Source organism: Sipha flava, unplaced genomic scaffold, assembly GCF_003268045.1.
Source record: "Sipha flava isolate LNK unplaced genomic scaffold, YSA_version1 218_pilon_pilon, whole genome shotgun sequence".
Classification (NCBI taxonomy): domain Eukaryota; kingdom Metazoa; phylum Arthropoda; class Insecta; order Hemiptera; family Aphididae; genus Sipha; species Sipha flava.
This window is the reverse complement of record NW_020272845.1, coordinates 262,265-280,226: the sequence shown is the minus strand read 5'-3', so window position 1 is coordinate 280,226 and position 17,962 is coordinate 262,265. Positions and strand designations below refer to the sequence as shown.

General features: G+C 25.9%; 2 protein-coding genes across 3 annotated transcripts; one reads left to right on the top strand and one right to left on the bottom strand.

Annotated features, from left to right (window-relative positions):
* Positions 1–356: 356 nt before the first annotated feature.
* LOC112683069 (syntaxin-8) lies at positions 357–4,220 on the bottom strand. The gene is made up of 7 exons (XM_025553930.1): positions 4,001–4,220; positions 2,237–2,431; positions 1,544–1,630; positions 882–1,051; positions 732–824; positions 567–668; positions 357–506 (listed from the first exon to the last, which is right to left on the bottom strand). Exons 1-7 carry the CDS (start codon positions 4,039–4,041, stop codon positions 448–450), a joined length of 747 nt encoding a protein of 248 aa, XP_025409715.1. The 5' UTR covers positions 4,042–4,220; the 3' UTR covers positions 357–447.
* Positions 4,221–4,441: 221 nt separating this feature from the next.
* LOC112683068 (transmembrane protein 184B) lies at positions 4,442–16,348 on the top strand. 2 transcript variants are annotated; one of them, XM_025553927.1, is made up of 9 exons: positions 4,442–4,898; positions 8,605–8,772; positions 12,570–12,735; positions 12,830–12,920; positions 13,092–13,259; positions 13,335–13,504; positions 13,565–13,818; positions 13,923–14,007; positions 15,946–16,348. In XM_025553927.1, the coding sequence occupies exons 2-9, from the start codon at positions 8,611–8,613 to the stop codon at positions 16,077–16,079; spliced, it is 1,230 nt and encodes a 409-aa protein (XP_025409712.1). In that variant the 5' UTR covers positions 4,442–4,898; positions 8,605–8,610; the 3' UTR covers positions 16,080–16,348. The 2 variants fall into 2 exon arrangements, with proteins under 2 accessions (XP_025409712.1, XP_025409713.1); XM_025553928.1 differs by lacking the exon at positions 15,946–16,348 and adding an exon at positions 14,727–14,865 and having other exon boundaries at positions 4,446–4,898.
* The last annotated feature ends 1,614 nt before the right edge of the window (positions 16,349–17,962 follow it).

Genomic DNA, 17,962 nt, shown 5'->3' with positions numbered 1-17,962 from the left:
TACGAAATCATAATATTATTAATAATTTATCTCTCACAATTTCATTCATAAACAATATTAAATAATAATAAAAATCTTTACCTGTAATTAAAAAAAAATTATCAATAAAAAAATAAAAAAATCCTTTATGTAGCTTCATACTAAAAAAAATAGGAGCAGCTACAAAGGATCATCATTTATAGGTAAATTGTTTAATTGAGCTTCAAAATGATAAACTAATAAATTCTTAAAATAATATATTTTTGAAATCTATTTACTATAATAAAAAAATATATTTTTTAAGTGTAAAAACATTTGTTTAATTGATTTTTTTTACAAAATTACCAACTATTAACAATAATTATGAAATACATAGATATAAATATTTGAACAGATATCAATAATTAATTATAAATTATACTTATAAAATTTATGATTAATAATTAATTGGAATAGTTTTGTCGAATATCATGATAATGCAACAAATATATTTGCAATTAATAGAAGAATGATTATCACCCAAAGTCCTGCAAATTAATTTAAACAAAATAATATTTTTTAACATTGATTATTTAACATATACATACCCCGAGTTGAATCTTTTTTCAATATTTGACCAACATTCTTAGTCTCATTTTCAATTCCAGCTGTTGTTTTATCCATTTTTACCAATAAATCATCAACCATCTCTACAATATATTATATACATTTTAGTAATCAAAAGTATAAAATAAAGTTACTATTTTACTAACCGTTTTGCATATCGACTTCACTGCTTATGGTAATAGCTATATTTTTCTGTCTAGATACAATTGATGCTAATTCGTCTAACCCATCATCTTGCTCTATAAAGATACAGATTAAGTATAATTTAAAAACCTTACAATATTTTTAACTCAAACCTTTGAGCAAGTATTGTTGCTGTTGTTTAAGTGCATTTTCATTAAGCAATGGTTTTTCATCATCGTCACTATCCAACCAACCAGTAATTGGTGTTTCAACTTTTTTGGCTGCTACCTTACTGGTACTAGGTCTCATTAATTCCTGACGCTCTAGCATATTACTATTATTTCTAGAAAATATATTAATGTATTTCAACAAAATTGACCATTGATGATTTACAGTTATAATTTTGAGGTAGCCATTTCAGATATTTTAGAATGATGGATGCATAATTCAGGGTAATGGGTAAATACTGGGGAACTAAATCTAATAGATCTTGATAAATTTGAGATATTTAAGCAGGACAAAATCATGTATAAAAATGTATAACATTTTTTTAATCATTTCTATTTATATCAAATATTACTATCTATAAAATAATTTAAACAACCAATATGACTTCATTGGCTAAAAAATAAATAGGCCTTGATAGTCTTATTGTTTATTCAGTATTGGTTACAAATTCCATTGCTTCTAGGTAGTAAAGTTAGATGGGTGATAATAATTTCAAAGAGTAAATACAGAAAGAAAGTAATCCTACTAAATACATTTGTTACCATACCACTGAACTATTTGAACTTTGTTTTACAAAAATAACACCGACAATATATTTTATTAGTACCTATTCTGAAAACGTCGATTTAATAAAATATTTCTACTTTGGAGCAGCTCAATCATACGTTCACGTCGTTCTTCTTCATCCATTGTACTATGTTATATAACTCAGGAAAATGTAATAAAATATTGTTAAATTACTTGGAACAATTTATTGTATACAGCGTACTTTGATAACAATAGATCTATAAACACCCTCCGTATTAATTAATAATAGTTTGGAACAGTCACTATACGTACAAGGAAACAAATAAATGATTAGTGAAATAACCATGTCCACATTATTACACAAACATCATTCAAATAAGGAAATGATTATCACATTAAACACATACGCCATCACACACACAAAATTCAATAAAGATTATCATTTTTAATTATAATTTTGACATACACACATACTTGCGTCCATCAGGTATATAAGGGACCTGGAAAAAAGGGCAAATCAGATGAGTTTTTGATATGCGACATTGAGCATCTTCATGCTAGTGTATGTTATAATTTGGATTAGAATCTCAACAGTTTATTTAATTATTAGAACTTAGAATATTTCACCACAGTTTAAATAAATCATATAACCACAACTAGTAGTAATTATTTTACAACATCCATCTACATTCAAGCGTTGAACAGACTAAGCGAATAATTGAAATACGATCAATCGGTTGGCACGCAACAAATTTTATATAATAAAGGATACATGGCCATAGATGTAGAAAGTCCTCTTAGTTTATGTAACAACTGTTGAACTTCATCAGCATACTGTTTAAGTCTAAGCCGAATTTGGGATGAGTATAAAATATATTTTTCAGAAGACTTATGTTCCAAATCTCTTACATTTAACAATCCTTCAATTTCTCTGTATAATTTTTCACATGATTCATGTTCGATCATCCTAAAAAAAAACCAAATTAATTAAATTTCCAGAATTAATTTAAGTTCTATTGATACAAATACTAACTAGATAAATAATAAGGTTATATTAAACGATTCATATACATGTATAAAAGGCTTTATATTTTTATTATTACACATAGATAGATATATCTTCATAAACATAATCAACTGTCCATGATTATCACGAGGGAAATAGAATAAGATAAGGGTAAAAGAAAATGACTAATATAAATTTCTCTATTTTTCACTTAAATAAACATAAAAACTTGACAATTAATAGTTATTCCGAAAACTATATAAGACAACATAATAAAAGAATAATTTTATTTATAATTGTCGAAAAAATTAATATTAATAACCTATATATGAATAGTTGAAGTTATACCAGAAACAAGAACATTTCAAAACGACAGTTCATACGTGCAAACTATTAATAATAGAAGATAAGTATAGTACAAATTAAGCTTCAATGTGATTTATAAAGAAATAGGGTTTTCTAAATATAATTGTGCTCATTAATATTATATGTAAATTTTCATCTAACAAAATCATTTATTTTCACGATTTAGTTTTCATTACAAGGAATGCTAACATTTCATTTTTCCATATATTCTTTATTACAGAATAACAATTGTTCAGCCTCTAAGGCAGTGCTCGAATTGGGAAAAATTAAGTAGAGGAGCTCAGTTCAACGATTTGAAAACTGCGTTCTACGTGCGCAATTATTTAACACATATCCGTGGGGGCTTCGCTCCCCCTCCACCAACCTTACATATATTTTGAATACCACTTTTCAGCTAAATAAATATTTTAATTCCAAATATAATATATTTTGATAGCAATACCAACATCCTACAAGTTACAATAGAAAATAAAAATAAAATAATAATTAACATAATTTTAGGCGATTAGGCAGTTTCATGAATCGGATGATATAATCATATATTTGGTTTTTGTTTTTATCTATTTTTACTCTTTAATGCGGGCCACAGCCGAAGATTAATCGTGGTGCGGGCATTCATTTTTTTCCGAAATGCCGATATCATCGATCGCCAATATCAATAACTGCGCAATGAATAAAGTATAATACACCAAATTCACAGACATTGCTATTTATATTTTTCTAGAAATAACGTTGTCCCTTATCATTACCACCATATAATCTTTAATTATGAAAATAATTTTGATAATATAAATCGTAAAATTCGTTTTCAAATTGACGTAAATTGAAATTGACATAAAAATTATTTTGGACATCAATTAGGATGAACGTGGCGTCACCCCGTTCCGGTGAAAAAATATAGTTGGGGTACACAAAAAAAAAAAAAAATAGTAGAGCTCCGTCACCTTGCGCACCACCCCCCCCCCCACTTCGAGCACTGCTCTAAGGTGAGTACGAAAATATAATCATGAAATATCAATATGGACATACAAATTTGGACGACCATATGCAAATTAATTCCGCTGTAGATCTTAGACCACTGCGTATTTAATTAGGCCATAGTGCCATGATGACTGAGAACTAAATCAATCGATTTTTAACGTTGGATAAAAATGATCATCTTACCAAGGATCATTATCACCGTTAGCGATGTTTATGAGCGCCATGATGTCGTGTAGCTCGATCGTATAGTCTTAGGCAATAATCATTATGTTCCCACCGACGATACGTTGGATAGTTCACGGAACGACGGACAATAATAATCTGGCCGTCGAACGTACACGCCGCAACGGTAAAAACAATAACAACGTTGTTACGATTTCATTGCATAATCTTGAAACGACACGGTCATGGGGTATGATAACGACTGGATGAGCGAATCATAGATAAGATGCGTTATCACCGTTGATAAGAAGCGACTGTTATGTTCCATGGTCGTCATCTGTTGCCTCCCGCTCTGCCGGTACCCCTGTCGCACCTCCTCGCTATCACCCACCGCGGGCCTTCGATCAATTGTGTGCGTGCGCGCGTGTGGTGCGATCGTGTTTTTGGTTTTTTTTATATATTTTTTCTCCTCTCCTTCCGCCACGTTCGTCGTCGTCTTCACCCGTCGCCCTCGTCAGTTCTGCTCAGACCGATCGTTCCGATCGTTCTGCGTACGTGTGACACTCTGACGGCGCCGCGCATTGTACCGTATCCGTGCTCCGTTTTGGCGTACATTCACTTTTTGCGTCGTCCGTGACGTGCCACTCACCGAGTTAGAGTTAACGGACGTGTCGCCTCGCGTCCAAGCCACGTTTTCGCGGGTCATGTGAATGCCGGACATCCGACAGGAAATCGACCAAGCGAACATCGCCGAACAATATGTCAGTTTTGCCGCGTGCACTCGCCGCAACAACCACTAATAACGCCTTGGCCGCTCTTCGTCCCGACGGACGCTAAACGGAGTAATAACAACGATTACCTCTGCTCTGCCTGTCGACTTCATCTCGCCATCACCTTTGCGCTGTCACTAGCCGAATAGGTGAGATATTCAAGTCCACTGTCACTATCGACTCAAAACTTAATCGGCCACAGCAGGTCCCCGATGGACCACTCATTTAACCGACTGCTGTGTCTTTGTCCATCTGACCCCATGATTTATCAACCTACACTTTTGATATGTTCCACCCGCCTTATCTGTTACTAACTATCATCATAGCGATATCTCCTTAATCGTCTGCTTATTAACTATAACACTATTTAAAACTCATATGTGTATCAAGTTGTTTATCAATGATTTAATTATGGTCTTGTCTATTTATTATGCAAGTAGGTTTTTAAATAATCAATCTCTTGAAGCAACGTGTACTATTGGTGTTTAAAATAAAATATCTTCTGTTTTCAATCAAAACAAAGTGTTCCATACACCTACACTTGTTAATAAATATAAGATTTTAATTAGTGTAACTTTAACCATTAAAATGTCCCATTTGCCTCTTTTTCCTTAACATTTTAATAATTTTTAATTTATTATATTTTTAAGCAAGTTGATATTTACTTAAAAGAACATAATCATCTGTAATTTATAATATTTTCCTATAATATAGATATTTTCTATTTGAATTTCATAAACTAATTGCATATAACACTTACTCGGGCTTTTACAACTTTACTTAATTTTATATGTAATTATATTCTTATGTTAAGTACTATTTTCAAATTGTATAAAATAATAAAGGTAATTAAATCTTAAATCATGTAAAATAAAAATTAATTTCAAGTTGTCTTTACTACTAATTACAAAACTATTCATCATTCCCATAAGTGAATTTAACTAATTCTGCAAATTATGCTAGAAATTATGTTATGTAATATACTATTGATCTGTTGATAATTTTGCAGTTACATAAAGTATTTAAATTAATTGTATGTTCAGAAATAAATGCAACCTGATAATGAAAATAGAAACCAATTTTTGAATTTACCTTCTAACATTTTTTTACGAATCATTTAAAAAATTTGAAAATATAAGTTTGTCTTTTAATTTACACATATGGTGTTAGTTATAGTGTTATAAATATGTACTTCATTTTAAACAATATGAGGATATCAAAACAATTTAAATTGATTAAATAATTTTTTAATAATTTTGTCCTTAATGATAAATAATTAATAAGTTAATTGAATAAAATATGTTTGTGTTATTATCAATTTTTTTTAAATTGATATTATTTGCTTATCACTAAAGTCACAATACTTTTATGACCTATTTTTAGGTGGTTAAATCTGTATATTATAAGTTTGAAAGTATATGAGTAAATTTATTGAAATCTTGGTCTAAATTAATTTCTTCACTATGATTTAATAATAGTACCTATTTAAAAAATACATTGAAAATAAATAAATGAATTAAAATACCTTTTATTGATGCGTTAATAATTTTTATACGTAAAAAATGTCTAAATTACTTTTTGTTAGTAAGAGTTCAGGTAATATTTTTATATGTATTTATTTTGAGTTAGTCTATTCCTAATGAGGCCTAGATATTTAATATTAATGCTGAGAGAAACATAATGGTTGTTTATAGTTTATAGTGCATTTGTTTATCTGGTTTTTATTAAGTATACAATTTCAGTGTTCTTTAGTAGTAGTTGTATATTTGGTATAACTAAAGTTATAGGACAGTATTAGTATATTTTGAGTAGTATATCTTCTTATAGATGAGCTTGATTACCAAGATGATTACTGAAAATGAATTTAAAAATTATATATAATATAAATAATTGCATTATTTAAATACTCAAAAAAAAAAAAAAACTATATTTTGGAATAATGTAGTAAAATCTTAAAAATATTTGATTAAAAAGTATTAAAACTATATTCTTATAGGTATAACATACAATTTCACCAAACTTAGATTTATGTTGAATTTTTTTATTTATTTATTTATACAATTAAAAAGGACACTTCCTTTGTTACTAATGTAGGTACTTCACTATTATTATATCTTTTTTTGATACAAGTCATTGATTCAATTTTTATAATTTTTAAATATTTATCTATTAAAGTTTTTACTCTAATTTTGAGACTTTCCTTTTTATTGATCAAATAGTAATTTTAAGATATGATTTCTTTTTAAAAATATCTGAACTTAATTTCCTTAGTTATAATTTTATAATAAATTATTTTAATTTTATGCCTAATGAGTCTAAAAAAAATACATTGTACAATTATAAATATTAAAGGCTTAATATATAAACAGTTTTTTCAAGGTTTTTTTTTAAACAAAATAATGGACCAAACCATCTTCTCATAATTAATTTTCCTACCATTTCTATTAATTGCCAAATCCTTAAAGTTTACTCCTAATTCTTCTACATTCCTCTTAACTATACCCTCCCATCTTAATTTTGGTCTTCCCAAGAGTATTTTTCTTACTGGATTCTGTTCCAATACTGCTCTTAATACAAAATTCTTACTCTTCATTGCATACTCTGCTCAGCACAGTCTTCCATTCTTGATATTGTTTTCGTTATACATATTTTGTGATTCTGTTTTTTCTTCTCCTCTACTCACCTATATTATTATCTTTTATTGGTTCAAACATTTTCCCCAATATTTTTCTTTCTAGTATCAGGAATTAATTTTCATCTGGTTTCTTTAGTGTCCAGGTTTCTGACCCATACAATACCACTATTAATATTAGGATGGTATACAATCGTCAATTTCTCTTGTTAGTGACCTTGTACTTCATAGTTTCACAAGTTCATAATACACCTTTTTTCTTACTTGGATTCTCATGACTACTTCTTTAGTTATATGATTTTTTTCACTTACAGTTGTGCCAAGATAGAATAGATTATCTTTCTTAAAACTAAAATGATCCACTTCTATTGTGCAATCCACCCAATCTTGTCTTCCTATAATAATATATTTTTAAGAGCCGTTTTACCCCTTGAGATTTATCCATCAATATTACATCATCTTCTTATGACAATAGAGAAATAGCTGAGTTCTGGTGTTTTATTCCTTCATGAAGATCAATTTTCATATCTTATTTTTTCCAAAAACAGTTTAATAATATGGAACTACCCTGTCAAATTTTATTGTACCAGGATTTGACTTCATGCTTCAGACTTTCATTTTAACCATGGTTTTCATAATGTATTGATTATTTATATGTTATCTGAACTCTCAAATCATAAGAGCAAAGTAGTTCAAAATTATTGTTATATTGCCAACATAAAAATAATTAAAAATATTATCAGTGTCAGCTTTTTCTATATAGTTAATGGAAAACTAAAACTTGATTTAATTATTTTTCCCTATTCTTTTGAAACATTGCATCATAAGAATATATTTTCAAGGATTGTTTTATTAAATTTATTAATCTTGTAAACCTGAGAGTTAAAATAATGCCCTGCTTAAAAAGTGAAGTAATATAAATATCTTGTAATGTTATAAATATTCTTTTTTATCGCATTAATGATTTTATAAATGTATCAAATTCTATCAGTTGTTTTTTCAAATATATTTTAGGTTAAAACTATTGTGAGATCATTTTTAGTAACTTGTTAACAATTTTAGGAACAAGGGAAAAGTTTTTAGGATATAATAATTATTTTCAAAAAATGATGTTATGTGATTTATGCTTAGATTTATGTAAATATTATAATTACTTATAGACATAAGTACCTATTTGTCTTAATCAATTTTATATATATTATTCTAAATCATATTTATTTTAGTTAAAAATGGCATCCAGTAATAACACAGAGACAACAACTGATACTGTAGAAATTATCACTCAGTGGGTTGCTCAAGCCCAATCAAATCCAATATTTTTACAAACAACTGCTGCCCAAGTAATTGCTGGATTATTTGTTTGGACAGCCGTGTTTGTTACATGTCAACAGGTAAAATATATTTATTTTAATTTTATTGATAAAAGTCAATCATTATAAAATATGCATTGTTTCTGTTTATAATCGTTTAATATTATACAAATAAAATATACAAGTAATTTATGAAAAACTTAATTACTAAACTAAATATAACCTAAGAAAATCAATTATTTTATACTGATTTGAGTTATTTAACTATAATTAAATCAAGGTATAAAAAAATTTAAATTGTTATTAAAACAAAATCAATAGAATATTCTAAAAAATAATGTTTCAACCAGAAATTCTCAATTAATTTAGTCTTTAATATTTTATTATAAATCAAATACACCTTCTACGAGTTCTCAAAATTATGAATGGCCTATTTTTGTATACGATCCAGTAAAATAACCATTGATCCAAAATAAGCAGTTTAACAGACATATTATATAAATTTCTCTTTATGTAAATTATACTTTTCTTTAAACCTCTTCATAAACAAATTCATAATTTTTATTTTAATAAATACATTTTTCTTAAATTTTAATATATTATAAAAATATTTCAAGAAAGAGAAAAATGAAGTTATGTACTTATTTAATTTACTATCATAGTTATGATAATATAATTATGTATACAACAAATATTATTGATTAATAACAAGCTATTAGTTATTACATTGTTGGGTTACTACATATTTAAAGCAATTATTTCATTACTAAATTAATTTTTTCTTAACTTCTATATAGTTATTTATTTGAATAATAATATTTTTCTAGTTTCAATATAATAATATCCTACCCTTATGAAAACACTAATCAGTTAAGTATAACAATATTTTTAAACATTTAACTTATTTACTAAACTGTATTGTGCCATCATTTAAAATTATTATAACATTATTTCTTAGAGTTCCATTAGTTCAATATTATAAAATTTAATTGATATTTATAAATTTCAAAACATACCTTTTAAGCATTATTGTTTCCTGTTTATAAAATAAGAGGATTAGAAATTCTTATTTTTTTTATTTTATAGGAAAATAGTTTTGAAGAAATCAAAGTACATATCACAATAGAGGAAAAAAATTTGTTGTTGACAATTTATACTTAACCAAGTTTTCACAATCATATTTTGTAATATTTATAATTAAATTAAATTTTCTAATCATTCTTACATAATATTTTATCCTACAAAAATAAATTAATACATTTTTATTTTCCACAATTATATTATAGTGATTGATGTTTTCAAAAATATTATAAAAGAAACATTAAATTTCATAAATACATTTTTTTTTTATTAACATGTCCAACATTAAATTAAGTTATTATAATCAACACCTTAACAGTATTTAAAAGTATATAATAACCTGTAGGTAATAAGTAATCATAATGATAGTGTATCTAATCATAGTAATGATTCAAGGTTTTGAGTAATAACTGCCAAGGTGAACTGTGGCTCAGGATCCTTTTTCTTCATGATATTCTAAGCAAAATACTATTATGTTTTTATTAATATAAAACCACATAGTATAATATTTTTGTCTGAATAGTATTTATTTATTTTTTGCTTTTGTAGCTATACTTACCTTAAGTAATGTCATTTACTGTAGATAAATATCAATTGAGTTAAAAAAAAATTGAAAAAAACAAATTGTATTCAACCTAGTACAGTTACCTACTCTACAGACTAGACATTACTACTGCTTGCATTCTAGAATTAGTTCTGGGAAATAAAACGAAAAGTACAGTTACTTTTTACTACAAATATATAGCGTTAAAGAATAATAAATATAGTTTGAACATATTAAAAAAATATACTTATAATAAATGGCTTTATTACATTTTATTATTTATTATTTTAATTTCCATTTAAAACAAATTCAAGAATATTGAATTAAAAAATTGAGTGTTAAAAATTCATCTTGAGCTTGTTTTTGTGAATTTCTTGACTTTTTACTATAATCTCTAAAAGTGAATTTTGCAATTTCATAGAAAAGAAAATGATGTTGCTGTATAAAATTAATTAATCAGTTTCATTAAAAAAAGCTATGCATTTTTATATTAGGACTGTTATCTTACTTTTAAGTTCTTTATTTAAAAATTACTTTTTTCATTGTTTTTACTTTAAGCAAGTACGAAATTAAATTCTAGGTTAAATAATTGTGTTAATACAATTTAAATTTATTTTTATTTTTAGTATTTCTACAACTAAAACAAATAATAATGTTTTTACAGTTGTTTTTTTTCAATTACGAGTAGGTGTTTATTATTTTTTTTTTCATTATTCATCTTCTGGAGAAAGTATTATATTTTACCTAGCATTGTGAGTATCATTTAGATACACAATATTATATGTTATTAAATGTTGAGTACTTTAAACTTCATGGAAAAAAAAAACTTAAAATAGTTTAAAACAAAAGATTTGTCTACTCTATTATTAGACTAATTATGCACTATTATTGAATTAAAGTTTTGTTTTTTCTGTATTTTCATGATACAAAAATTGTATGTTTATCTCTTTTTTCAGTTTTTATTCATAAGAAAATAAAATAAGTTTTTAAAATGTACTTATTATCTAATTATTTCTAACACAGTTTATTTAGTTCTCCTGAGTACTTTTATAAAATAAAATATATAAATACATTTCATTTTATGTATGTCAATAAAAAAAAGTTTAATTAATTAATATTTATGTGACTGAAAATTTGCTAAACGAAACATAAAAATATAATAGATCACTAAGAGACCAATGAACTTCATGATTAACCATAATAAAATTCCAATTATCAAGTACTATAGTCTGTATTATAATAAATATTTATAAAACTTAAACTTGTAAATTACCCTTATGTTACAAATTATATTCTACATACACTACATTATATCGCTATGTTAAAAAAAATATATAAATAGAATAATTAACACCAGAGAATAGGGGTCACTAAAAAAAAAATTCGCATTGAGTTCGAGTTTAATTAAATATACCTGTATAAAAATTATAAATGTGTTTCTCTCTGAAAATTAAAAAGTATGTTCTCATTTTTAATTTTAATATGCACAACTCTTAATAAAAACTTAAAAATACTATTAAAACGTATGTATCATATTTCTTAAGAAACCATAAATAAATCAACCTTTTCAGAATTTATAAGACGACATAGAAGAGCTGATCTGGTACTTGTTAGAATTTTATATCACATTTCGTTTATTATGCTTAGTGTCCCACTCGAAAAGTCCCACTCGACAGTTACGACTTTCTGATTACGTCAATAAGTAATTAACTGCGTTCCGCAAGGGAAGATTTTGAATTATTACTGCTTTGTACGTATACACAAATCGAGACGATGTATATTCGTAAATACTCAGTAATTGAACCTATCAATATTTATTTTTATTATGTTTCGTAGACTTAATTAGATGTACCCGTACTGACCGTGTATTTTTAATTATATACTAATGCACTATGAAGTATGTTTTATGGAAATATATTTCTAAATACTTTCATATAGATACAATACATAGAGTGATAACCGAGGTGATTACATTCTAGCGTTATACATGTAATTAGACGTGGATACCATTCTCGTTTCACACGATTTCATTAGTATTTACTATACATAAATCATATGCTTGTATAAAGACGTATTCTAAACGATGCAATATTATCATGACTTAGAAAGTTTGAATTTTTTGCGATGCATATGATTATTAACGATTGTTTTTACTGAAATTCGCTTTGTTATCGTGATCATTGGATCGTAACATTTGAAATTTACTTGTGTATCAAACTATTGTCCATAATTAAACATTATTTTTAATTTACAGATATATCATCACCTCCAATGGAATACGAATCCGGCCGAACAACGATGGATCATCCGAATATTGTTTATTGTACCCATTTACGCACTTCATTCGTGGGTCAGTTTGTTGTTCTTTAACAACGAACACTACTACGTGTATTTCTTTACAATTAGAGATTGCTATGAAGGTATATAAACTACTATTCAACAAACAAAAAAAAATAACATACACCGACCTGTTAGTAACACAAATTATATTTTATTTTTTATTTTTTCAAATAGCTTTTGTGATTTACAATTTCATGAGTCTATGCTACGAATATTTGGGTGGTGAAGGTAATATAATGAGTGAAATCCGTGGGAAACCCATTCAGTAAGTGGCAAACTTATGCAAAATAACGTCTTATAACTTTGTAAACATTCTACAATGTACATGTTATGCTAGCGTAGTATTTGTGGGTAGATTTCAACAGTTTCAATACTTATATTTAAGCAATCATTTGCATAATTTATATTTTACAATTGTATTCGTCGTTTTTATTAGGTCTAGCTGGCAATATGGAACTTGTTGTTTAACAGGACGTACTTACACAATTGGATTCTTACGTTTTTGCAAGCAAGCAACTTTGCAGTTTTGTTTGGTAAAACCGTCAATGGCTTTTGTTATTATTTTCCTACAGTATTTTGGACACTATCATGATGGTGATTGGAGGTAATATTGCGATTAATCCAATGTATTATACTTAATATGTGTCTGAATTTGTTTAACTTAAAACTATTTTTACAGCATGAATGGAGGGTATTTATATGTAACAGCCATCTACAATTTATCAGTCAGCTTAGCCCTTTATGGACTGTTTTTATTCTATTTCGCTACTAGAGATCTCCTTATACCTTATGAGCCTGTTCTAAAATTTTGCACCATAAAAAGTGTAATTTTCCTATCATTCTGGCAAGGTAAAATAAAATTCTCCTGAGTATTAAGTATTTAATTTTTAACTGGTGGAATTTTTGAAGGTGTATTACTGGCAGTTTTAGAAAAAGCAAAATTCATTGATCCTGTCATCGATGCTAGTGGTCAACCCACAAGTGCTGGTACAGTGTCTGCTGGATACCAAAACTTTTTAATCTGTATTGAAATGTTATTTGCTTCATTGGCACTTAGAGCTGCCTTTCCGTATGAGATTTATGCTAATAACGCACAAACAGGAACAGGACATCCCACTAGTTCGCGTACTGTTACCATGCAAAGTATTTCCAGTAGTTTAAAGGTATATTTAAAAATTAAATTATACTCATGAACTATACTGATGTGTGTATATGTAAGACTCAATAATTGTATGTGACTCTTATTATATTGGTTTCTATGTTTTAGGAAACAATGAATCCCAAAGATATAATGACAGATGCCATACATAATTTTCATCCACAATATCAACAATATACACAATATAGTTCAGGTAAGAAATTTAATCATTACATTGCATATGTATGTATTTAATTTTATTTATTACATATCTCTTACTAATAATTATTATTTTAAAATTAGTTAATTTCTGTTTTGATTCTGCTTGTCAGCATGTTTTTTGTTAAAATTGTTGTACGCTTTATAAATAAAAATATTCTTATATTTATATTGAAAAGTACCTATTTTCTAGCACATTTGAATATTTTATAATGCCAAAAGCTTTTAGCCAAGTGGGTATGTCTACAAAAGTTTTCGTATAGGGTATTTTAGTTTTTGTTTATAGTTATTAAATTTTTAATTTCACATATACATAATGGAACATTTTAATTTAGAGTGAGTGGAGGAGGGTTAGAGGTCTAAGGTTTTAAACAGCTGTTTAAACCGTGCAAAAGTATATTTTTATAATATTTCAGATTTTATTTCATTTTGGAAATACTAAATTAAATATCCATGTTATGTATTATAACATACACATTTAGAATATTACTATAATTTTTAATATATTTATAACTTCTAAAATAATACAAAATTTTAATCAGCCATATAATAATATAAACAACATATTATACATACATTAACTTAAGAGAAAATAATCATATTCTGTTTTATAGTGAGTGCATTAACTATTGTTTTTAATAGTATTTATTGGGGTAGATGTTATGAATTTAAAATGTACATAACTTACAAAGTTAGTTTTATTTTTATTTACAGACGTTGGTTCCTCTCGGCCTTATGAAAAGTTATAAGCATGGACAGTTGTTTTAGTTGTATTCTGCTCTCTTTATTTTATTTTTAACCATTAGTAACCATTTTTATTTTTTAGCTATCATTATTTAATTTTTTTATTTTTATTTTTAGATATTTTTCATTATCATGTTTAAATGTTTTTATATATATAGGTATATATATATATATATTGGTATAATATATTACTTATTATTTATTAAAAAAAAATATATATATATATATATTAAATATTACTTTTTTGTAATACAAAACTATAAAATCACTTAATTTTTCATAATTGGGTTGTTGCAATATTATTTTGTTAAACATACTATGTTCAAATATTTTTATTTTATTTTTTTTGTTATTAAGTAATTACTCTAATTTGAATATTTTCCTTGTTTGTGTCATTTTTTTCTACTTACTATATTGTTAATTATATCATCAATATATATTTTCAATAAATAAGTAGGTAATTTTCCCCTTGTTCTTACTAGTCAACATTTTATTCAAAATAGTAAGTACATTGTCTTGTTTTGTAATATACTAACAAAAACTTGTTAACAAATAATTTTATATGCATAAATTATTTATAAGGCATTAATATATAAGCCTGTGATCTGTATTTAAAAAAAAACTAGTAGTTAATTCTTAAACTATAATAATATTATACCTATTTAAAGTATTTACTTATCAGTTTTTTTTTTTTTTTTTATAATATACTAATGTAATCAATAGGTATTTATTTATATTAAATTAGTTTTATGTGACTTAAGTTGTTTATAATATGATAAGTTTTATTTTAAGTTGAGCACTTTTTTATTACATATAATAATAAGTGTTTGGGGAACGATCCTCGCAATTTGTATTTTATTTTTTATTAAATGTAAAATTTGATTAAACACTGGAATTTCTAATTACATTTTATACTTCACCTTACAGTATGCAAAAGAAGTTCGATTAAATACTCTATGTTAAAAATGTATTAATAAGTTTTTTGATAAGTTCTGCCCATTTTGTTTTTTGTCAGTTTGCTCCATCCTAAAAAAAAATCCTGGTTTGTATATAGTGTGTAGACTGACGACTAAATGTCTAAATTCATTATGATATGTTAGGTAGACACAATCAGGTTTGTTGATATAAATTTAGATTTACTTTTTACTTTTAAAACAAAAATTCCTCATCACTGTTTCAATTATTACAGGTGGCCAAAAAAATTATGGATCCAAAAGCAGTGGAGTTAATGACAACAATGGAAGATCAAAGACAGCAAAAAAATCAACTCCAGTGTATAATGAAAAGGCAATGCTGCTGAGCTCTGATGAAGAATTACCTTGAATTACCATAATCTAACATTAATGTATACGTATAATATTCTTTTTGGTTTTATTTCATTGCTTTAAACTCGTGTATAACCGATATTCTGAAATGCCATATAGCCTGTAACAATTGTGCAATTTTCTAGTCTAATACCAATCGCAGTGCAATATTTTTGAACCTAAATTTTTGTTTCTTGTTTTTGTTACTCTATTTTTAACATAAATTTGCAGTATTTAAGCTTAAAAGATGATCAACTATGACTAAATATATGCACATCTTGTCCTTAATTATTTTTGTTTTTTCAGTTATGATAAAGTTTTTTTATGATTTTTTTTTTTTTTTAATATAATTTAAATTAACTCATGCCGTATCATTCTTTCATAGAAAGACTTAATCTTATACTTCCATAAAATAATCTTCTGTGATCACTGTGTGACAGTATGATTTCATAATTCTAGTCGTTTTAACATATTACTATTATTTTGTTTTTATTTTATAAAAATCACTTATAGACTGTAATATTGTATGTTTCTAGTTGTCTTAAAAACAAATTAATATTATTAAAAATATGTTTACTATTCATATTTAATTATTATATTATGTATTAATATCTAAAGTTAAGATTGACTTATATAAAAATCCTATTCAAAATACTTTAAGGTATAAATATTATTGTTCTATGCATACTAATGCAATGTGATTCAACTGAGTATTAGAAATAGATATTGAGATTCATTTCATCTTAATTCACAATTATTAGTATAACAATATGAACATATTATGCCATCACAACTGTTTATGTTATATTCATATTTAAAGTATATATAAAATTTTATTATTATTAATAATATAAATATATAATAATTTTAATATAATGAGTGTTTAACATTTATTTTTATTTTTTGTAATATAAAAAAAATAAATATAATATGTACTTTTGTACCTAGTACACAAAATATTAATACACTGTTGATATTTTGAAACAAAAGTACTTTAATTTACATTTATGAACTGCATACTATTAAAATCATTGATTTTACCGATTATATGATATTGAATAATATTTATGTATTACTGAAGACTTTTCATTTGAAATATACAATGTACAACAATAATGATTCAATCAATATTTATTTACAATTATTTTATACTTAAAAATAATACTCTCTACAATAATAAATGTATTAGGCTATTGTAGTTTTTAGCATAAGTGAACTGATATTATTGATTACATTTATGAGAAATTAAATATACATTTTATTCTCTTGTAAAATAAACATTTTGGACTACATTTATAGTCGTATGTCTTCTTCAAGACTTTAAAAATATAGTTTATTAACTCCTTGTTTTGAATTCAACTGTTTCTAATGAAATTGTGACAACAGATTCTATAGTTTTTAATGGAATAAACATATCAATGTTTTACAATAACTGTCATTCAAGAGCCACAATTTTTTATCTACTGATTTAATAAAAGTATAATAAAACAATCTGCCACAACTGTCATCATGGTTATACTTAACATATTAACATGACCATGGGCATCCTCAGGGGGGTGGGAGGGTAAGACGGGGCAATTACACCCTCCCTAGAATTTTAAATTAGTTTTCCAAAGCATTATCTGTAACGCGACAATTTAATAAACATAGATTAATATAACATATATATATATAGAAGGAAACTATCTTTAATAATAATTGGATTATTTTAGTTTTTTTTTATTTAAATTGGTCCAATAATCAGTCCTGCCAGTGGCTTAGCTACACATTTTTTTCTGGGTAGGCCCAATATTCTTATGAAAAAGGTTACCAAATACCAATGAATATATTTTATGTTATGAGTAACATATTGTTAGGTATTAAATAAAAATAAACAGAATATCACATTATTTATGTATTGAA

Excerpts from the sequence above, each read along its gene's own strand:
- LOC112683068 (XM_025553927.1), top strand. The coding sequence starts at position 8,611 with ATGGCATCCAGTAATAACACAGAGACAACAACTGATACTGTAGAAATT. Across the intron at positions 12,736-12,829 it reads AATTAGAGATTGCTATGAAG|CTTTTGTGATTTACAATTTC; the intron begins GTATATAAACTA and ends TTTTTCAAATAG. Across the intron at positions 13,819-13,922 it reads GTATTTCCAGTAGTTTAAAG|GAAACAATGAATCCCAAAGA; the intron begins GTATATTTAAAA and ends TCTATGTTTTAG.
- LOC112683069 (XM_025553930.1), bottom strand. The coding sequence starts at position 4,041 with ATGGCGCTCATAAACATCGCTAACGGTGATAATGATCCTTG. Across the intron at positions 2,432-4,000 it reads AACGGTGATAATGATCCTTG|GATGATCGAACATGAATCAT; the intron begins GTAAGATGATCA and ends GTTTTTTTTTAG. Across the intron at positions 1,631-2,236 it reads CTTTCTACATCTATGGCCAT|TACAATGGATGAAGAAGAAC; the intron begins GTATCCTTTATT and ends TATATAACATAG.